General features: G+C 39.7%; 1 protein-coding gene across 1 annotated transcript in view; it reads left to right on the top strand.

Annotated features, from left to right (window-relative positions):
• The window catches only part of SEZ6L2 (seizure related 6 homolog like 2), a 616,191-nt gene that overhangs the window by 324,440 nt on the left and 267,675 nt on the right, over nt 1–24,076 (top strand). The window contains exon 2 of the mRNA XM_044086316.1: nt 19,647–19,844. Within this exon, the coding sequence (XP_043942251.1) occupies nt 19,647–19,844 (198 nt within the window). The remainder of the gene's footprint in view (nt 1–19,646; nt 19,845–24,076) is intronic.

Below are 24,076 nucleotides of genomic sequence, written 5' to 3'. Positions count from 1 at the left end.
TGATGACAAGGTTTAGATCCCTGGAGCGTGTGTCTCTGAGGGATTGGGATTTCTTTAAGTGTAGCTTGTCCAGCAGCTCTGGGTTTGACATGGCCTTGTATGTTAAGCCGAGATCGCCTCTGAGTAGACGATATGTGACAGAGTATAGGTGGAGTTTTTTTAGACAGTCAGCATAGGGCATCTGCTTTAGCCCTGTGATTCTTTTAGTGAGGTATTTCTGCGACCTTTCCAGTTGTTGCAGATGTCTTGAGAGGTACATGCCAAACGAAGCATTGTATTTTATAATGGGTCTAATGAGGAATAAGTACTGTGGGACAATGACCTTCTTTTTTCTGGATGAAAAGCCCTTAGTGATGAGGTGTGCCACATAGAAGGATTTCCTGACTGTTGTGGCGATGTCGTTATTGAAGGTGAGATCACTGTCCTCCTGTGTCCCTAAGTCTCTTATCACACTTTTGGTGTTTAGTGTACTGCCACCTATGTGGTAATTCATGAGTACATGTTTTTTACCAAAGGGGATAACTATACATTTCTTGGCATTGAGTTTGAGCCCATGGCTCTGGCACCAAGCATCTGTTTCTGTAAGACCCTTTTGTAGAATATCCGCATAATTTGGGGATTTAATAATGGCTCCCAGTTTGCAGTCATCTGTGAACTTTGTTAGCCAGAGTCCCTTAGTGTTGGCCTGTACTTCAGAGAAGTAGATGCCAAACAAGAGTGGTCCCAGGACTGAACCCTGAGGTACTCCACTTGTCACTTGTCTGGAGCTGGATTTGGAGTCAGCTACTTTTACAGTGTGGGTTATGTCAGTAAGCCAGTTGGCAATCCATTGAGTGATGTAGGGATTAATACCCAGCTTAGTAAGTTTATCTATGATTCCAGAGTGGGGGATGGTATCGAAGGCCTTGGCAAGGTCCAGATAGGCTGTGTGGACCACCTTATTGTTGTCCACGGCTCTGGTGGCTGATTCAAAGAAGTCAATCGGGTTCAGGAGACAAGATCGGCCCTTCAAAAACCCCAACTGCATGGGGTACAGTGTTTGAAGGTTGCCAATGTCTTTGTTTATAAGTTCCATGATAATATGTTCCATGGCCTTGCAGATCAGGCTCATCAGACTGATGGGGCGGTAGTTCCCGGGATCCAAGGTGGATCCCCCTTGTGAAACGGGATAACTGAAGCTGTGTACCACTCAGTGGGCATAAAGCCTGAGTTGAGGCTATGATTAAAAATGACACTTAGGTGAGGCTCCAGTTCATTTTGTAGTTCATGTAGTGCACAGCCTGGCATGTCATCTGGTCCCATGAATGCTGTATTCTTAGCTTTCGAGAGTGTGTTTTCTTACCTGTGTGGCCGTTATTACTGGAATTTGGCAATCTTTCGGTATTGAGATGGGCCCTTTAGGGGATGGTGGGGGGGTGAAGTTTGCACTGAATCGATCTGCCAAGATATTGGCAATATCCTTGGGATCAGTATATTTAATGCCATTCTGTTGTAGCTCAGAGCAGATCTGAGCATTGCCATTTAGATTCTTGATATAGCTATAGAATGCCTTGAGGTTGTCTTTGGAATCTTTGGCAATTCTATTTTTGTATCTAGCTTTGGAGGATTTTATGAGGGATCTCAGCTTCTTACTGAGGCTGGTAAGGAAGTTTTTTGCATCCTGGGATTTTCCTCTTTTCTGCAACAGTCTCTTCCTTTTGTTTTAAAATTTGTTTATGGCAAGGGACCACCAGATTGGCTTCCTTTTTTTGGAGGAGAGTGTCTTGGTTCTATTTGAGATGGCACGATTCATGCACGAGTGGATGTGCTCATACAGTGCCTTAGTGTAGGATTCAGCAGATGAACTTTCAGTTCCCGTCTGCATGGATGTCATGAAGTTTGTCACTTCTGACTTGAATAGCGTGAATTTGGCTTTGGAGAATTTTTTTACGGAGGTTTCCTTACTGGAGGGCAGGGGTGGGATGTGGATGTCAAGGGTGATTAGCTTATGGTCAGACCTGACCAATGAGGGGTGACCATAGGTTTGGAACATCGATTTCCCATGTTGGTAATGACCAGGTCTAGGATATTGGAGCCCCTGGTGGGACTAAGGATTAGTTGATCCAAGGCATTGGAATTTATGAATTCCAAGAACAGTTGGGCAAAGGTGTTGGTACACGAGTAGTTTTCCCAGTTAATGACAGGATAGTTGAAATCATCCAGTATTAGGGTGTTTGGTTGTATCTTAATATTTTCCAGTATATTTAGAATGATGTAGTGAGAATCTTGGGACATGGTGGGGGACCTGTAGCAAGCTTCAATTTGGATTGCAGTCTTACCTAGTGTTAGTTGCACCTGGAGAATTTCAGACACATTGTGTTGGGCAACTAGCCTGGTGTTGTGAATATCCCTGGTGAATATGGACACTCCTCCACCTTTAGTGTTTCAGTCCTGGTTTGGTGGCCGAAAAGCGTGGTAAGAGTTGTAGCCTGGTATTGCAGGGGTGCTCTCTGGAGCCTTGAACCAGGGCTCAGTTACTGCACAGATATCAATGTTCTCCATTTTTAGGAGTGCCTCAAGAGATTGCATTTTGAGGTTTAGACTTCTAGCATTGAGTATCATTACCTTCAGATTTTGCACTCTTGTACCTGTTACAGTGGTGGTTTTGTCCTTTGTATTTTGCCTAAAAAAGGCACTATGCGGGTGCCAAGAGCCTTAGCCAGTAACCTGAATCCCAGGGGTGACAGGTGCAGACCATCTCTGGCAAAGCATTGTGGTCTGTCGATCATGTCATCCCAGGCAGACAGATACTGGATCCCCTTTGAATGACACCAGAAGCTTAGCCAATTGTTGAAGTCAATCATTTTGTCTTTATACTGTGGTATCAGTCTGGGTGAAGGCAGGATGCTACTCAGAGCTACGGTCATACCTACCTGGGCCACATGATCTGAGAGCTCTTCCATGTCTCTTTTCATGTAGTCCAGGGAGGTACATCTTAAGTCATTCACTCCAACATGGACAATGACAGAGTCATATTTGTACTTGTTTTGGAGTGACTTGAGTGCATGTGTTATGTGACAGATCCTGGCACCTGACAGGCAGCTGATTGTAATTTCCTCCTTGTTCAGCCTGGTGAGTGGGACATCAGTGTGCCTGACTATAGAGTCACCTATGAATAAAGTGTTGGGTACGTTGTCTTGCCTTAGGGGCTGTTGTTGGGTGGCACACTGGTGTTGTGAGCTATGTGACACTTTGGTTGTGATTGGTGTTTGTTTGCATTTCAGCTTTGGAGGTCCTTGTTGCTTGGGCAGATTACTGTTAAGGGCTTCCACATATGTGGGTTTAGTGTTGCTATGTGTGCGTGTTGGTGGTGTGGGTTTAGGAGGGCTATATCTTGCTTGAGGTGTTGTGTGGGTGTTAACCTTCTCCTCTTGACTGTCTAGTACAATCCTGGGTGGAAAGAGTTTTGCTTCCAGATTGGCTATGTAAGTGCATCTCTCGCAGGTTGTATTGTTGGGTGGTAGGAGGAGAGGGTTGTCTGTGTACATGAGGCAATTGCTGCATTGCCTCAGTATGCCCAGATTTAGCAGGTGGACAGGAGAAATCACCAGAAGCTGACCCTTGGATATGCCTGGTTTGGTACTTTTCTTTTTGTAAAGTGCAAGAGCTGTTTTCCCTTACCTTAGCAAGGTACTTTGCAATTATAGACTGTTTAGTGCCTGTGATTAATTTCTCCTTATTAACAAGGGGTGTTGAGTGCTTGTATCAGTTTAAGACTTCCTAGTGCTTTCCAGCAGGTTTTAAAGCAAGTGCTAGTCACAGAGATGCTTAAAGGTAAGTAAAAAAATGTTTATCCTAAACACTGCAGTGTGCACTAGAGGAGTTAGATGTGAAAGTAGGTAACTTAGGTTTTACCTGTCTAAAAAGTTAAGTTTTAGTGGGGAGTCACTATTTTTAAAACAGCAGGATAGATTGAAAGGGGGTGGTCACTTTTGTATTCTGGTACTATGGAATACAGTAGGATGGCCAATAAATTTAAATAGTTGAAGGAGAGTGATTTCACAAAATGATAATTTTGTGCTTACTCACATAAGCCAGTAAAAACAGAGAGGAAATGAGATATATGGTCAAATTAACATAAGGGTAAGGCAACTAGAAAGACAGTGGTGTTTAAGAACACTACAGTAACCGGGTGGGAGGGTGGGGGAAAAAATTCTGCCTGACTCACAAGAGACAGAGCTGTGGTCTCTTTTCAAGTTTTAATATGCAGTTAAAAGCAGAATACAAGTAAAACGCAAGGTAAATAAAACAAATCACAGTATTCAAAATAGAAAAAGGCAATAAAGTAATACAACAAATAAAAAGCAAACTAACCTTTCCCTCACAGCAAAGTGTAGCAGAGTCTGGGTGAGCCTTTCTAGTAAAGCTCTGAAATGTTTTATTTTACCCCTTAACTAGAATGTTTAGTTCCTAGCTCCACCCCCTCAGTTCACAGATGATTAACCGTAACTGACCTATTCTATTGATCTGTACTAATTTCTGCCTGACTTACAAGAGACAGAGCTGTGGTCTCTTTTTGAGTTTTAATATGCAGTTAAAAGCAGAATACAAGTAAAACACAAGGTAAATAAAATAAATCACAATATTCAAAATAGTAAAAGGCAATAAAGTAATACAACAAATAAAAAGCAAACTAACCTTTCCCTCACAGCAAAGTGTAGCAAAGTCTGGATGAGCCTTTCTAGTAAAGCTCTGAGATGTTTTATTTTACCCCTTAAATAGAAGGTTTAGTTCCTAGATCCACCCCTTCAGTTCACAGATGTGATTAACCTTAACTGACCTGTTCTATTCACCTGTACTAATTTCTGCCTGACTCACAAGAGACATAGCTGTGGTCTCTTTTCAAGTTTTAATTTGCAGTTAAAAGTAGAATACAAGTAAAACACAAGGTAAATAAAACAAATCATAGTATTCAAAATAGAAAAAGGCAATAAAGTAATACAACAAAAAAAAAGCAAACTAACCTTTCCCTTACAGCAAAGTGTAGTAGAGTCTGAGTGAGCCTTTCTAGTAAAGCTCTGAAATGTTTCATTTTACCCCTTAAATAGAGGGTTAATTCCTAGCTTCACCCCCTCAGATCACAGATGATTAAACTTAACTGACCTGTTCTACTGAGCTGTACTAATTTCTGCCTCACTCACAAGAGACAGAGCTGTGGTCTCTTTTCAAGTTTTAATATGCAGTTAAAAACAGAATACAAGTAAAACAGAAAGCAAGTAAAACAAATCACAGTATTCAAAATAGAAAAAGGCAATAAAGTAATCCAACAAATAAAAAGCAAACTAACCTTTCCCTCACAGCAAAATGTAGCAGAGTCTGTGTGAGCCTTTCTAGTAGTAGTCAGCCAAATTGTATTGATTGAACAGATGTCATCCAAGTACCATTTGACAGTGTTTACTGGGACCTATATACCCACACACACACACACACACACACACACACACACACACACACACACACACACACACACACACACGCACATTATTTATTTATTTATTTATTTTACATTTGTTAACCGGGCTAGTCCAACTGGATATATTTCCATTTTCAGCAGAGGCCCGGGGAGAAAAGCTCCACAGTAACATTTAAAAGTTTATAATGCTCAATTATAAGAGAAAAAAAAATAAAAAATGTGAGACAAAAATAAATGAGAGAACAGTAGTTACAAAGTCATACTATTTAAGCAAACACCATATTCAAAATTAATTATTTACACAAATATAAAGAAATACATTAGTTAAAAATAATTAGAGAGCCTTAGCTAAAGAGAAGTATGCTAATTAAGAAATACAAAAACTTTGAAAGGAATAAGATTCTCTTACAGTAAGATATGTGAGGTTGTTTACAATATGTTCACAGTTATTTCATATTCTATTTGCAACAATAATTTAAAACAGTTACCGCTACCCTAGGGTAAGTAGTGTTAAAAAGGTGAGTGGAGGCAGGATAGAGAAAATGGCAAAAGAGAATGCAGACAATTAGTCAGGGTAACAGCAAGGGCATAACCAGTGTGTTTTAAGATGTTGCTTCAGCCTTTGCTTAAAGAGTGGGAAGGAGGGAAGTACCGTTAGATCTGATGGCAACATGTTCCAATATTTTCCAGTGGTATTAGAAAACAAGGAGTAACCTGCCAAGTTATTAGACTTGGTAATACTAGCCAGTAGCTTAGTGGAAGAGCATAAGGAATTGAGGTTTGCATAGGGGGTAATAAGTTAGAGAGTATCGGTGTGTTGTTAGGTTGGTCGAATATCCTATGAACAATGGTAAGTTGGGAAAGTATCAGAATGTTTTTTAGTTCAAGCCAGTCAAGCAAAGCAAGCATATATATATATATATATATATATATATATATATATATATATACATATAGAGAGAGAGAGAGTGATGATTTTCCAAGATGAAGAAAAGATGGAATAGAAAAAGAGAGAGGAAGAAATGAAAGATGGACCAGAAAGAAAAAAGAACAATTGTTGCAGAAGTTACTAAAAGCTATCAGAGAAGGAGTAACCAGCTAAATCTAGTACACTAGCCTCAAAGCTGAAAGAAGCATGAATTAAAAGGCAATGACATAGGGAAAACAATTTATTATGCATCAAAGTACTTCTTTGGATTAGTAAATAAAAACTGTTAGCTGATAAGTGGGAAGTGTCTGTCTAAATAACCCCCTTAATCTTTTTATAAAGTCAGTGGAACAATAGAGCTTGTCACAGCAACCAGTGGACACTAGCAATTTGGAGAAAACCAGTTCACCTATTGTATGTCTTTTGGAGGTGGGAAGAAACCAGAGCACCTGGAGAAAACTCAGACAGACACTGGGAGGGCATGCGGACTCTGCTCTGCTCAGGTAAGAATTGAGCAGATACCCCTTTTTCTGTGAGGCAGTAGCACTAGTTGTTGCTCTACTGTGGATAACATCATTTTATGCCACAACATTATAGGTTCTATCCTCTGTTCGGTAATTATATGGTACTTGTTTAAGTGAGTGTGGATGTAAGATGAATCAAATGTCGTAAGTGAAGATCAGAAACAGCTATAACTGTTGCAAAGTTATGACAAAGGTTTAGACATGTTAAGCATGCTGTTTAAAGATTCATATTTTATAGACTCAATAATGTGATCAGTATATAAAAATAAGATTATAACTTCATCTTTGAAATCATGAAATGCTGATCTGCTAAGGGGACTCTGCTTTCCCCTGCAGATCCATTTATTTCCCTATTTGTCAGCTGGGTCATCTTTGGTGGATCCCCCCTCACCATACAGGAACAATTTCCTGGGGGCAATGCTTAAGCTTGATCAGCGATGTGGAGGTAGAAGTCATGCAAATGTGGTCAGAAAGTTCCCTCATTCACGCATTTAGCTGCAGTCTGTCTTTTTTTTTATAGTTTTTGTTCCTCAGGGTTTAGGGTTGTAGGTGTACAAAACTTACTCTATCTGATGATGTGCTGTAATTCTGTTAATTCTGCTTAGGTGGATTGGACACTCTAAATTGGCCTTAGGTATGTGTGTGTGCATGTGTGTGTGCCTTCTGTGGAAGGTTGGGCACCAGGCTGGCAACTCAACACCGTAAAACTCCACTGCCAGTCATGAGCGGACAGATGATCCGCTGTGGCGATCCCTAACCGGGAAAAGCTGAAAGAAGAAGAAGCAGAAGACTGCCTCCTGGTCTTTCCCAGGGAGTCAGGCATGTAGCCCCCCCCTCCGATCCTCTGTCACTAGACCATTATGAGACCATCAGCAACTCTGACAGATGCTTTGCATCTGTGCTGGACACATATGCCTTACGGATATTGGTTTGTTAATTACTTCCTTTGGCATAGCTTTTTTTCTTTCATGCAATAGGCTGAAAGGATAAAGGAGAAAAAAGTAAGAAGATGAGCCTTGGTGAATGATTAGATGCTTTCATTTGTGATGCTGACCCCTACCCCAGCCCCTTCTGCCAGGCCCCATGCCCTACATTTTGCAGACAAAATATGAATAGTGACAGCCCAACATCATCCGTAGAATATGATGATGAGAACTGGTTTCCCTGTTGCTAACACTTTGCATCCTTGCAAGTTTTAAAGTGAAGTCCTTTGATAAATAAGTAAGTAAATAATAGCAGTAGGTGTAGTGCTCCCCCTACCCAATGAGAAAAAGAGTGGGAACATGTTTAAAGAATACTCTTGATTAAATATTATTATGCTGTGACTTTATAAACCTTAGCAGTTAATCACTTTAGTGCTTACAGCTGTATTTTGCTTTTACTGATGTTGTCAAATACAAGTGTGTGGGAGTAGACCCTTTGCAGAAGATAAGTAATTTTAATGAATGAGTGAATGAATAAAAGCTGTTTTGATGCTGCTAATCTAGATATTTTCTGAGCACCAATTGATTTTGTGTTTTACTGCATCAAAAGGAAGGTCAACAAACAGAGAAGTTGCAGGTTCCTGATTTATTTTTAAATTCCTTATTGTAGTTGAAAAGATGGATAGCATTTTCACAGTAAGATGGAAGATTCGAATCTAAACCATGTATTTATTCAAACAGCTGGTCTATGCATTCAAGAGAATGCTTAAGGTGGCATCCATTTTTGTAGCTCAGCTGTAGTTTATGACCTGTCCTCTCTTTTGTGCAGCAGCTTGTGCCTCACTTCTGATGCAAGGCCTGGAAAGTGGGCACGTTGTTGCATGGCACCACCCCAGGACATCACCAAATCATGAAATGTGATCACACGTCTGGTCTCAAGAAAGATTGCTTCTGATATTCCACTTCTCTGACACCGTCGGCAGCTCTGACAAATCATAGTTCTGTTAAGGGCTTTTTAGCCATAAAAAGTAAACCATCAACAGACAGTCACTATCACAATGTGAAATGTGGCAGGTATCTTACATCTGGCATCCCTATCTATTTGAACTTATTGGGCCCTATTCCAAAAGATTTGCTTTCATGGTAAGTGTCCACTTACATTGAGAGCAGGCTGAGAGGAGGTCCTTTGAAATCTGGCGCCCTATATAAGCTTGTTTATAGAAAGACCTTACATCAAAGTAAGTCACTTATACTGAGATCATGTGTTTCAGAATCACAGATGACTTAGACTGAGAACAACTCTTTTGGAATCTGGCCATTCTAGAAGACTTTTCACTAATTCAGCTCATCAATTACTATTTTCCATATAGCATGCTGGTAGTCCTGTTTTTGAGCTGTTCATTTTTCTTCATATTTGTGAAACTATAGAATTAGTATATATAATTAAGGGGATGGAGACTGAGCCCCTCCCCACCCTCCACAAGAGGGTTGCAGGAGAGTTTGCCCCCTGTTAAAAATGCTTTTTTTGTTTTTGCATCAAGTTGAAACTTATGCATTTTGGTTACAACTGGTTTTGCATTGACTTGTTTAAACTCAGCTAGTCTTTGGAACCCATCCCTGTCCCCATCAGCCTCTCCCAAATGTATCTTGTATCAGAACAAGTAGCGTGTGTGCACCATCTTTTTCTTTAACTCTCTTGTGCCTGCTGATCATCTGAGTCCTTATTCTTCACATTGGGAGGGTCATCATCCAGGCAGTCACTGTAGATTTTTTGCTGTGCCAGCCTTACTTCCCAGTTATGCCACTGCAGCCCGACAAAAACTGCCCTTCAGCAGCATTTGTAGATTCCTAAAGAACACAATCATGCAACTTTGCATGTGTACATGTTACCATCTCTTTCATACTACATTTGCCTTGACATCTCTTGCAGTGACCCATGCTGGTTTCCTATACACACCAGGACGAGCAAACCAAGACCAGCCAATCATTTTCACTTTTCCTTGCCACCTCCTCCAGCACTTGGGTTATTAATTTCTCTTGAAATATCTATGTCAGAGTGCGTGATATACCAATATGCAATCCAGAGCTAGCAAATACATCTCTTCTCATGTCTACACTGTAGATCACCTTATATCTTGACACATTTTGTATGCATCTTGGTTGTGGCAGCATACATTCTTCATTTTTGCAGTGTCCCATCAAACATACTAACTTATGTGTTTGGGTGGGATGTATGTCAACAAACTGAAGGTAATTTTGTCCAATGGAAAAAAATGAAACCCATTCACCGAAACCACCTTCAATGAACAACTTAACAATTTTGTTTTTGCAGGGGGACACCCCCACACCTTTAACTTACATATACTAAATCCAAGGTCATACAACAATGAAGAAAAAAGCAAACTCCATTGTTAGCAAAAGTAATTGCAGTGAACAGCACTTGATCTTTTTGCGTTCACTGAAATTACGTTCAGTGACATGACACGTGCTCCTCTGGAAGAGGATTAAAATGCAACTTAGAATCTGATCTTGATTTCATGAAGTCATGAGCGTAATTGACTTCATCTGTTTTTTTTTTCAGTTTGTTGTCCTGGATTAGCAAGGAGGAAGTAAGGATAGCTATGAAGAGGATGAAGAACGGAAAGGCTGTTGGTCCAGATGACATACCTGTAGAAGCATGGAGGTGTTTAGGTGAAATGGCAGTGGAGTTTTTAACTAGATTGTTTAATGAAATCTTGGAAAGTGAGAAGATGCCTGAGGAATGGAGAAAAAGTGTTTTGGTACCGAATTTTAAGAATAAGGATGATGTGCAAAGCTGTAGTAACTACAGAGGGATTAAATTGATCAGTCACAGCATGAAGTTATGGGAAAGAGTAGTGGGAGCTAGGTTAAGAAGGGAGGTGATGATTAGTGATCAGCAGTATGGTTTCATGCCAGGAAAGAGCACTACAGATGCAATGTTTGCTCTGAGAGTGTTGATGATGAAGTACAGAGAAGGTCAGAAGGAGTTGCATTGTGTCTTTGTGGATTTAGAGAAACATATGACAGGGTGCCTAGAGAGGAGTTGTGGTATTGTATGAGGAAGTCGGGAGTGTTAGAGAAGTATGTAAGAGTGGTACAGGATATGTACGAGGGTAGTGTGACAGCAGTGAGGTCTGCGGTGGGAGTGACAAATGCGTTTAAGGTAGAGGTGGGATTACATCAAGGATCAGCTCTGAGCCCTTTCTTATTTGCAATGGTGATGGACAGGTTGACAGACAAGATCAGACAGGAGTCCCTGTGGACTATGATGTTTGCAGATGACATTGTGATCTGTAGTGAGAGTAAGGAACAGGTGGAGGAGACCCTGGAGAGGTGGAGATATGCTCTAGAGAGAAGAAGAATGAAGGTCAGCAGGACTAAGACAGAATATATGTGTGTGAATGAGAGGGAGGATAGAGGAATGGTGAGGATGCAGGGAGTAGAGGTGGTGAAGGTGGATGAGTTTAAGTACTTGGGATCAACAGTTCAGAGTAATGGTGAGTGTGGAAGAGAGGTGAAGAAGAGAGTACAGGCAGGATGGAGTGGATGAAGAAGAGTGTCAGGAGTGATTTGTGACAGACGAGTACCAGTAAGAGTGAAAGGGAAGGTCTACAAGAGGGTAGTGAGACCAGCTATGTTATATGGGTTGGAGACAGTGGCATTGACAAAAAGGCAGGAGTCAGAGCTTGACGTGGCAGAGATGAAGATGTTAAGATTTGCCCTGGGTGCGACAAGGGTAGACAGGATTAGGAATCAGTATATTAAAGGGTCAACCCAGGTTGGAAGGTTTGGAGATAAAGCCAGAGAGGCAAGATTACGTTGGCTTGGACATGTGCTGAGGAGGGATGCAGAGTATATTAGGAAAACGATGCTAAGGATGAAGCTGCCAGGTAACAGGAAAAGAGGAAGGCCTAAGATAAGGTTTATGGATGTGGTGAGAGGGGACATGCAGGTGGTTGGTGTGACAGAGCAAGATGCAGAGGATAGGAAGAAATGGAAACAGTTGATCTGCTGTGGCGACCTCTAACGGGAGCAGCCGAAAGAAGAAGAAGAAGAAGAAGAAGAAGTGCTGGTAAAGGTAAAGGTTAAGTATTAATTTTAAAGCAGTAGAAAGCACACTCCTAAATCTATGACAATTATCTGGTGTACTCAAAGAGCGTTAAAAACTTACACTGTCTTAACTTTTTACTCTATAAATATAGCATTAGGAAACACTAAGCATTTGCACCTCAAACTAATCTTGTGGAAGTGATGTCATTTCAATAATAGAACCCAAGTACAGAATGTTTTTCAGGCTTTATTTTTCAGCCCTCTCTCTCTCTCCCCCTCTCTCATTTTTCTCTTTTCAATTCAAGTCAGCTCTTAAAAGTACCTACGAGAACAAGCTAAATATAAACGTAGACGCAAAGTCACATAGCTTAGAATCCGATAGTACTGAACAGTAAATTAAAAGGCAAAATAAGACTTTACACACTAGAGGTAAGGAGAATAAAATGGCTGAGTGTCACTCCGGATCTGGTTATTCCCATTGCAGATGGATTGTTCCCCTTTCCCCAGGCTTGTATAATGACACAAATAGGGGTACACATTGATTAGTTAGAGGGATAGGGTTACTTATCTCTCTACCAACTTTATGGCTTGCTAGTGTCTGTAATGCATATCTTTTATAAACCCTCACATGGATGTGTTAAGGACTTGTTTATTTTTTTTATTTGTAAACATTTTACCCCATCTCCATCCTAATTAACCGCACCATAACGGAAACTACTATCCCCTCAATCTGGAAAATCTCCCACATCATCCCTCTCCACAAAGGTGGGACATCTACTGACCTATCCAACTACAGGCCAATAGCCATATTGTCACCACTTGCTAAAATCATGGAAAAATGCATACACAATCAACTTGTACCCTATCTAATCCAGAACAAGCTCCTAACTACCTCATAGCATGGCTTCAGACCCAAACACAGCACTACCACCGCCCTCCTGTCCTTCACTGACACAATAAACCACAACAAAAACAACAAAAACATGTCATCCGCTCTCTTTCTTGACCTATCAAAGGCCTTCGATATGGTCAACCACCAACTACTACACAACACTCTAAAAACATTTGAACTAGACAACACAACACTCAAGTGGTTCCATGCCTATCTCTCAGACAGAAATCAAGCCGTACTATGGCAAAACAAACTCTCACCCCTATTACCCAACACCATAGGGATTCCCCAAGGCTCCATCCTGGGACCCCTACTCTTTTCTATGTTTATAAACGACCTCCACACAGTCATCCCCGAGTCCTCCTGTATACAATATGCGGACGACTCAACACTCATAAACACGGACAGGTCACCAACTAAGCTATTATCCAAAACCCAAGACTGTCTCACTGCAGTTGAAGACTGGTTGCTAGGTCGCCATTTGATCCTTAACCCTAAAAAAACCAAACTATTACTCTTCCAGCCTACCCATAAACCTACCCCCATACCCTTTTCTGTTCAATCCAAAAATGGGACTTCTATATCCCCAGACTCAAATTCCAAATTACTAGGTGTTACCATAGACAACAAACTCAGATTCAACCTACACATTAACCAAACTATTAAAACAGTTAACAAAAAACTGGGGTCTCTTTATAGAATAAGATCCTTTCTTACTCCCAAAGCAAGAGAAGCCACAGCCCGCTCTCATCTCCTCTCCTCACTCCTTTATGCCTCACCCATACTTACCAACCTGTACAAATCTGACCTAAATAAGCTCTCTGTCTGCTATAATCACATTGCTAGATTTGTTACTGGCATGCCTTACAAAACCCATCACTGTATCAACCTGCACAACCTAGGCTGGGTGGAACTACCTAACCTACTTCAACAAACCCAGCTAACTATAGCTTACAAGATCCTCCATCATCCTGATTCCATCCCTGCACTGCATAATTTAATCACCCCATATCTAAACCTAACTAGTCTGCGTTCAGCAAATAGGCTACTAGCTCAAACAGTCAAATCCTGTAACTCTGGAGGTGACTCGCTGTTTGCAAATTCCATTGGTAAAATATGGAATTCCCTTCCACCTCAACTCACCACCATCACCTCTTTATCCAAATTCAAGAAAAATCTAACCCTTCACTTTAAAAATCAGTGGCTCTGTCAATGTTCCAAACCAGACTAAAACCCACCACCCTCCAGAACCCCACTTCGCTTCATGTTTTCCTCTAGGCTCTTCCTCTATCTAGCATTTACTCTGACATTTTCTCCTTTTAGACCTTATATGTTCTTCAATTACATAACCTTACTGTACCTACGTATTAGTCTTATATGTTTATCAATTACATAATCTTATTGTACCTACGTATTAGTCTTAGTAAAGAGCAGTAGTTTCTCTGTTCACTTATCTCTTTGTGCCTATGTATTAATTATCAAAACATGTAATATATTTTCTGTTTATAAGTATGTAAACTATGTCAATGTGGAGCTTTTCTCCCCGGGCCTCCGCTGAAAATGGACATGTATCCAGTCGGATTTTCCCGGTCAACAAATGTAAAATAAAATAAAATAAAATAAAATAAATTTTGTCTATCTAACAGTACTTATGTATCCTTAACTAGGTTGTGACTGAAAGTGGCCTCTGCGGTTCAGTTTAAATTCCTGGCAAAATTAAAGTAAGAAACAAACTCTAACCTAAATACATGCATAGTGATTAAAATATTGCTGTCCATTTTAAATGTATAAATAAAGCCACATTATTGTCTAGGCATGAAACAGTCTGCAGAATGATTACCCAATATAAACCTATGAAGCTGAAACTGGTACTACATTTGAGCTAGTGGTTACTTTTGTGTTTGCCTATTTGGGTGCTAAAGCTAACTTCTTCTAGTGGACATGAAAGCATTATTTTCAATTAGGTCAAGTCTGAACATGATAATATTTTGTCCAGAATTAAAATCCAGAAAGTTGAAAACAATCCGTCACATGATCTAGAACTGTGATTGCCTAAAATGCATTCTTGAGCCATAATTCTAATCTATAGAATCATTGTTTAGCCAGATTGTGTAACAATCTTAATATAAATGATCTGATTAACATACTTTATAACTGACTGCACTATTTTTGATGCATAAATATAAGCACCATGTAGATGATAACCTGGAAACCAGGAACATAAAAAAAAAAATATATATATATATATATATGTATATATATATATATATGTGTGTGTGTGTGTGTGTGTGTGTGTATATATATATATATATATATATATATATATATATATATATATATGTATTTATATACATATATATATATACGGGTCTCCTCCAAAGTAACCTGGATATCTAATGGCATTTAGCAAAAGAAAAATGAACCGTGCCTTACTTTAACTATGTGCCTTGACACTTAGCTGCCAGTGGCTTTGTAATTCATGCTGGTGACATTGCTGTCCCACGATTGTTGAGGTTTCCTGTCTGTCTGGTTATGTTATTGTACATTTATTGTTGCATTTCTTCTGTGGTGCCATGTTGTTTTGTAGCACATTGTGAGAAGTATAGAAACAAGATGGCTGGTCAACAGCTTGAGTATGCAATTCACATACTGCCGTCCATAAAGAGTACCCCCATGGTGTAAACTGCACAACTGAACTGGCCACATGGCTCGACAGAGCCAAGTTTTAAAATGTACTAAAGGAGACAGTGAGGAAAAGAAGCCCCATAACTGAATGGCTTCAAATTACAAAAATATATTTTCTATCTGACAAATCCGCTAATAAACCTCTTCAAATGCTCAGTGTTCAACATCTGAGTATCATTTATACTTTAATAGTTATCTCTACTGTCATATGAATGAAAGCTAATCAGCAAATCTATGTGCAAATGTTAATGCATAACACTTAATGTGTGTTCATGTAAATTACTGAAAATCTGTTTGAAAATGTTTGTAATATTTTGGAGATGTTCTCCCAAGGCCTCCACTGAAAAGTTTTTTTTTTGTACTAAACCCAATCAGACAAACCCAATAAACAAAAATAAAATGCAATAAAATGCAGTAAAATAAAATAAATGAATAATAGCAGTATGTTTGAAATCACATAGTACTGTGATAAGGAGAGAGAAAATATATTGCTGATGTTAAGCCTACACAGGAAGTGTACACATGTATGTTCAACAGTATACCTTGACTGCTAATTGGCCAAGAAGGAAATGAGCTGACAAATTAATTGCCAGTTCTCACTGAGGTGATCCAGTACTTCTGTGGTGCAAGCACTTTGTTGCGTATGTTGCGTATGTACAGGCTGGATGGGAACGCAGAGCAGTTTCCTAAAGAGCAGAGAAATTGCTAGAGACTTGTTTGTTACATAGTGTCTAACTGGAAATGTTAACAATTAATTAAATTTTTCACAGAAAGTGTGAGGGATGTGCTGGCCCACTGGCACAGCGGATGAGCTCCCATCTGCGACACTGGAGACTTGAGGCCGAAGGGCCTATGGGAGGGGAATCAAGTGCTGCACATTGTCTCTGTTGGGGAGGGTATAGATAAATGTGTGTGCATAAGGTGTGTGTGTGTGTAGTTTTGCCCTTGCATCTGTGGGTGCAGGGAGAGTAACTTCCTGCAAAAAAGAAATGCTTTTGACTTTTCTGACCTTAGAGTGTCACTGTTTTGAGTAGAGTGAATGTTCTGAATTGATCTTTTTGGGATTGAATACACCTGTGCCAATTAAATAAGACGGGATTGCTCATAGTAAACCTGTGGGTCTTAACTTCAGATGTTAATGTACACTGTTAAAACTTGAACTGCATGGAAATATAGATTTAAAGGCGAAAACAATCAACACGAGAAACGCACATTTTTCTGCCAGCTGTTTCCCCATTTCAGAGAGAACTATATCATATAAAAAGGTTATAATCACTCGCAGCATTACAAGAAGTTCAGTATTAAGATTCATTCCTTTTAATTTATTTATGATAGACATTTAGACATTTAACCTAGATTTCAGTCTTAGCTGATTAAACACACTGGCAGCTGTAAAATTGGGATATGTAATTGCAAGTGCAAGACACCATGAACTTTTACAAGACAGTTTAAGAAATATATTAGTATGATGTGCGAGCAACAAAGCTAAAATCCTAAAAAAGTGCAACAAAGCAGTTCGGAAAAACTGTTATACTAATGGAAACAGTTAATAATTACAAATACCCATGGTTTATTTTTTTGTAAAACTGTGCATTTTGGAAGTAATGTTGCATTGTTAAGAAGGACTGCAGGGTCTCATCAGAGACTCGTTCATTTCTTGAGTGCCCACTTTATCCCAATCAGGGATTTTTGACAGCCAGACCCTGTCCTGGCACTAAGTGCGATCAGGGAAGAGAAAATCATGGTCAGGACACCAGTCTGTCACACAGTTCATATGCACATACACCATCAATCACAGCTACGGGAAATTTGGAGGAACATCACTTCATGTGTGGTATAAGTTTGGTATGTGGAAGGTAACATGTAGCCAGCAAAAAAAATCCAGCGTTTCAGGGAGGGAATATAGACCTCACTCAGAAGGTACTGTAGACAAGAACTCAACATTAACCACTACACTTGGTAGTACCTTCTCATTAGGGTTATTTATATTTATTTTTTCAGTGTTGTTTGTATAATAAATTACATACAATAGTGCAGTGTGTTCAGTATAATGCCCTTCCATAAAACTGTGATCTTGAAAGAATATGACATAAAACTTGCTAAAATTAATCCTTTATAAAATAACTGCATGTCAGGATTAGTCACCTTAAAGCATTATTGTCAAACATCTTCTGATAGGAGACAGCTTATATCAAACACTCAAGGCTTTACAAAATCCAGTTTTACATCCCATACTTTCACTACAAGTTCACTAATATGTTAATAATTATTTGTTTATATTATACTGGAGTTCAGGTGTTAAGCCTGCCTACTAGTGCACCAAAGGGATTTTAAGGCTATGGACCAAATATCCTAAGATGCTAAGGACTAAGAAAACAATTAAAATCTTTAAACATAAATGTGATAATTATTTTAGTATTTACAAATAGTCTTACTTTCACTCTAACTCTGAAATCAATAGTTGCTGGCTTTCAGTTCAGTGTTTTTAGTATGAACCTATTAACTGCACAGAGTATTGCTGTAGCCACAGCTAAATGGAGCAAAAGGGAATTTGGTGTGCTGTTTGAATTTGTAAAGCTCTCAAATATGAGTCCCACATGAGCAATCACTAAAGTATTAAAGGAGCCATGTGTACACTAAGGTCAACGATGCTGAATTATCAAATGTTTCCCTTTACTGTAAAAGATGCAGCTTCCAATGTTAGGGGGGTGCAGAGGGGTGAAACTCCCATGCAAAAAATGCTTTGAAAAGGATTAAAGTGGGATTTGATGTTTGAAGATTGTATATCTGATTGCACTGTTGTTTTTATAGTTATGGGACTCACATTTGTAAGTTTTGGAGTTATGACTCAGAGCTCTGAGTTTGATATGCGTGGTTGTCCAAAACTAATTTACCACAATGGGGAAATTCCTTTTCCACAAAAAGTAGCAATTCGGTTTTAGACCATAAAACAAGTCGGTTGTATTGGGTCCCCCCTTACATGTAGTAATGGGTGTAACATCCGCCAATCAAAAAAAGATGATTTATGTGCATTTGGAATTTCAGTCAGTGCTTATGAGCTGTGCATAATATGTTTTCATTATGTGGTTCTCTACTTGTGCCACAGTCCACGTTCACAACCCACATTACGTTATGCTGCAGCAGTACCCTGGCTCCAGGGTATTTAACTTCACTGACGCACTTTTGTGGAATGGCCTGTTAGGATTACTAAGCAACTTCCATCAAGGCTGTTTGTGTGCAACTTACAGTGTATGCTGTAGACCTAGTTTCGGTTGTAAATGCTTCTGGCCCGACCTGACATAGGCCTTAATTACTTGATACATACTTGATGGTCATGATGCACTCAAGGCACCCAGAAGAGGTCATTTACATGAATTTGTGTATAACTTCTCATTATCCACTACATCCTGTAACTTGGAAAGCATATTAATGCACATATGTTGTATAAATTTTAACTGATTTTGCACTGCTTAGTTTTAGTTTCCATACATTATGTCACTGTATAATTCTTTACCAAGAAGTAAATTAGTGTATCATAGCTGATTAAGTAAGGCAGTTAGACCCTGGGTAAAGATCGACCAGAAGGAATAACTGTATTGCACCGTGTCAGCTGTTTCCCTTTCTAAGTGTTTGTACAGTCTTGGATGTATGTAAGTAGGAGGGGGTCCATATCACAAATACAAAACTCAATACTGCAAAAAAACTTTGATTTGAACATTTAAACGTTGAGTTTTGAAACTTGGTGTTACACATTTAAAGAGTTTTTGCAAGGGAGATACCCTATGCTACTTACCTCCTTCAGCCCAGATAACTATCCACCTTTTGAGTCACTGTACCTTAGAGTAGGAGGATACTCTTAGGTGCAGCATCTTTGGGCTTAGTATATATCCCCATATTCACAATAATGGCCTTGTAAGTTTGAGGGGTACAATTAGATTTTTCAGAATTACAATTTTGACCCAAGTAGTAAGTTGGATTCTAAGGAGTGCAACCTTCCACATGGGGTGCAAGAGTGCTTCCCCTTTAAAAATGCTTACTTTGATCATTTTGCTTTGTTTGCTTGTTTGTTTATAATTTGCTGTGTTGATTATTTTTTTCTGTCTAGTTTGACATGTTTGGTGGGTGATCAGTTTGCTAAACTTTGTTTTTCCCCCCTCTCTTTGATCCACAGCTCTGCCTTTCAGAGAGGATGAATACCCAGGAGATACCAGCACCATTGCAGCAAATGTGGGTCAGACCACAATGGCTGAGACACATGGCATGGATAGCAAAACATCAGGCATTCCATTACCACCAGAATCCTACAGAGAACTGCTTCACAGTGCCCTGTTGAAGAAAGACTTCCGTGGGCAACAGAAGTTTTTTGCAGGTGAGCATTTAACTTCACAATTTTTTTGCTTTGTAGTAAACAGTACACTAATCTGGTATGAAACTCTGCCACTTAGTGGTAGAGGTTGTGAGTAGTAGTCAAAGCCTGCACTGCCAACTAGTCATTCATATTGAGATTGCTGGTGTGGCAGTCATAACTACATAAATGAAACCAAGGTGCTGTATGTGGCAGTGCAATGTTACCTGCTTCCTACAGGTTATGGTTGTTGACTAAAATTTCTAATTGGCTTTCCGCAGAGGGACTGGTGATGTTGTGTGAAAGCCAGCTTCTGTTTACAGTGTGTTCACATTTTAAGATTTCTTAAAATATTTCAAACTTTCATAAATTAAAGCAATGCTGGTGATTCCCTGCTGGGTGAGGAATGTAAACCTATATTTGTTTGTCTATGACTAGAGTTGCTTACTGGTTTACATGCTCCATTTTCTTTTCTATTTTAAGAAATCTGCTTGGCCGGGTGTTTTTTATTCTATGTGAGAGATAGACACTTAAATGATCTAGGCTGCACATTTCACATGTATTTTCATTGGTTAAATTGTCTTTTGAGTAATACTTAAATGCACAGTGAATTTCTGGGCCTTTGTATTTTCTAAAAAAATTCAAGCTTGCATAAACTAAACAAACTGCTGATGACTGCTTGCAAGGTTTTCCCACCCGGCTGCCCAACTCTAATGTAAATTGAGCTAAATAAGCTCCTCCCTTTCTACATTGCTGCATTTGCCTTTCCTTGTGCCTATATTGGAAAAAGTGCATTTTGCCTCTCATTGTCTGTTCTACTGATTTACTTGCTCTCCATTCATTATCTAGCTAGCTGTTAGATAAAGAGGTGTATTTTTATACTCTAGCAAGCACTTGTTTTTACATCAAGAAGTCAGTGGATTTTCCATCTAGTGCATAGGGAGGTAGCCTGGTCTGCTTAGGTTGGGGAAGCACTTGAGATTTCTGCATGTTGTTTTATTGGCTGGAGGGCTTATTAATCAACTTGATTTTTTTGGTGCCTTTATAAATTCTGTATAATTAAGTGGCTCTTGGCTCATTTATACAAAGAGAAGTACTTGAATAATCACATTTTTATAAGTTGTTTAAAGTACACTGCTATAGCTATAGCTTTACATCTGTTTTTGATAACATTTCACTATGGACACTGTTTATTATGCTTTTACATTAGGGGGACTGGGATTATGTAGGTGTTTACCTGGTCTATATGAGTTGGGCAGCACAAAAAAAGGGTCTAAGTATTTTTTCACTTCTTTTATATACTGTGACTGTACTTTAGCAGTTTAAAAAAAACTGCACTGTCTGCTGCTGCTTTAAGTAGTTATATGCACTGTATTACATTGTATCTTTTAGTTGTAAGACTGTTGTAAGTAGTTTGTGTGGTCTTGTTACACTTGGGCTACTAACCAGCTATTCTACATCAAGAAGGTGTTTGTATGCACCCTTGTGGCAGAAGTGTGCTGATCTAACCTGTCTGAATAGGGGACTGCTGATGGAAGGTTTATTGTGTGCTTTCCTGATTGGTAGTTAGCTTAAAACGTGTTCCTCTTTGCACGTATTTAAACCTTGTGATTGTACAGTGCTGCTCTTCTTGCAGTTGTAGATAGCAATGCCCTCTATAGAATCAAAAGCCTAGAAGCTCAGTTTTTCCATAAACAACTGTCAGTGAAACCCTTCCAAGCTTTTGAGCAACTTAGTTGAGCACTAAGTAGCATTACCTTATTGACCATCCTTAGCCTACACAGAGTATAGGTCCCTCTTGTAGTCTTGGTGCTAAATGCACAGTCCTGTCAAATTAACCCATTCCCATTCCCTAATAAAACAAACAGTAAGAGCATGATGTCATGGACGGGCAGTTTCTCCTCATATCTCTGGCCATCTTGATAGACATGGGCATCCTGAGGCAGTGTAGCAATTATCTCATGTATACTGATAACTACTTACTCCTGAAACAAACAAATACTTTATGTGAGAGATGTAGTTATGCTATGAAATTGGTGGCAAGACTCTCACATAAGGTCAAATCGAAAGCCAAACAGGTTGTCAGCACACACACACTCCCCACACTAAATAAGGACACAACACATAAACCCACATATGCAGAGGTACTCACTAGTAACTTATCAAATGATCAGAGGGCTCCCAAATGGAAACCACTTACTCACATAAAAATGCAAAAAACAACCTCAACACATAATAACACACACACACACACACACACACACACACACACACACACACACACACACACACACACACACACACACACACACACACACACACCAGTGTCTCAAAAATAAGCCTATAAGGCATTACACCACAAAACCTATTGTATTTCTCATAGATGACTCCATTGTGAGACATATGGATGTTCCCTTCATCAGGCTGGATAAGGAGCGGGTTACAGTTAGCTGCATTTCAGGTGCCAGGATATGTCAGTCACTCAAGCACTCAATTCACTCAACCACAAGTACTGGTATGACTCTGTCATAGTCCATGTTGGGGTGAATGACTTGAGACATGCCTCAATGGACTATATGAAGAGAGACATGACTGAGCTCTCAGATTATGTATCACAGGCAGGTATATGCCCAGCCTTAAGCAGCATTCTACCTACTCCAAGGATGATGCTACAATGCAAACAGTAAATTACTGACTAACAATTGGCTTAGCTTCTGGTGTCAGTCCAAGGGGATCCAATATCTGTCAGATTGTGAAGACATGGTCAAGAGGCCACGCTACTTTGCTAGAGATGTCTCCTCTAGGCTTTTGAATACTGGCAAAGGCATTAGCCACCCCTACTGTGCCTTTTTTAGACAGTGTCAAAATAACCAACATCTCAACATAAAATCCTCTCTAGATAATGTCAAGGTACTGCTGTTTAATGCTAGTAGTCTAAACAAGAAACTGTACTCCCTGGAAGCACTCCTTACTTTGGAAGATGCTGACATCTATGCAGTCACCGAGGCATGGTTCAAAGGTGCAGAAAGCACCATGGCCTTGCAGAACTGCAATGCCCTCCATACGTTCAGACCACAAACTGAGCATGAAAGAACCAAAGGAGGAGGTGTATCCATCTTCATTAAGGATAAGTACACCTCAAAACTGGTCAAACAGTATGACTTTCTTGAACTACTCCATGTTCAATTAAATAAACACCTTTTTCATGGGTGGTTTTAATTATCCTACCACTGACTGGAAAATATACATGTCCACAAAGATACTGGCTCAGAAGTTCTTGGATTTTGTCAGTGCAAATGCTCTGGAACAGCTAGTCAGCACACCCCCAAGAGGCTGAAATTTCCTGGACGTAGTACTCACTAACATAAGAGAACATTGCACCCATTCCCCCCCCCCAAGTGTGATGTCCTCCCTGATAAGCTCAGACCATAAATCAGTCTCATTCAATGTAATTATAGGACCAGATACCCTTTCAAGCTCAAAAATGTTTAAGGAATTTTCAAGGGCAAATTACTTCCTACTAAGTGATGATATAAGAAGTTTCAAAGCCCCCTCAAACGTAGATAACACAGACTGCTTTGCAGAGCTGTACACCAATGCCCTGTATAACCACTTAAGCAGTTGTATCTAATCAGCTATACCTGACTGAATTAAAACCAGGACTCACTGAAAAAACAAGCCACTCTGGTGGACCCCTAGTATAAACAGGCTATACAACAAGAAAAATAAAGAAGTTTCCAAGAACAAGAGAGAAATGGCTCAGCAGAGGAAGAAATCCCTCTGTAGCTTAAACATACAAATCAGAGATCTTGTTAAGTCCTCCAAAGCTAATTATGAAGTAAAAATAGCCTCCCTAGCTAAGGATAATCACAAGGCATTCTTTAACTATGTCCAAAATCTAAAACGGAATACTCAGCTATGCACTGAACTGGTTGTGAATGGCACCACCCATACTCAACTGGTGGTAATAGCCAGCCTGCTAGTTGATGGATTTAGAACAAACTCCACCCCCTGTCCCCTGCAGCCATTACCCAATGTATACCTCCCACCATTCCTCAGCCTATTATCTCAAGAGAGGAGGTCATCTTGGTGCTCTCCAAGACCAAAAACATGGCATTAATAGGACCAGACAAAATTCTAGGTTGCCTTTTAAACAACTTAAAACATGAGCTAGCAGACCTGCTTGGATCTCTGTTTAACCATAGCCTGTGAATTGGCTATGTTCTGGCAGAATGGAGGACAGCAACAGTAATCCC

Source organism: Protopterus annectens, chromosome 10.part0 (genome assembly GCF_019279795.1).
Source record: "Protopterus annectens isolate FY-2018-M chromosome 10.part0, PAN1.0, whole genome shotgun sequence".
NCBI classification, from domain to species: Eukaryota; Metazoa; Chordata; order Ceratodontiformes; family Protopteridae; genus Protopterus; species Protopterus annectens.
The sequence above is the reverse complement of the archived record's forward strand: the minus strand, read 5'-3'. Positions and strand labels throughout refer to the sequence as shown.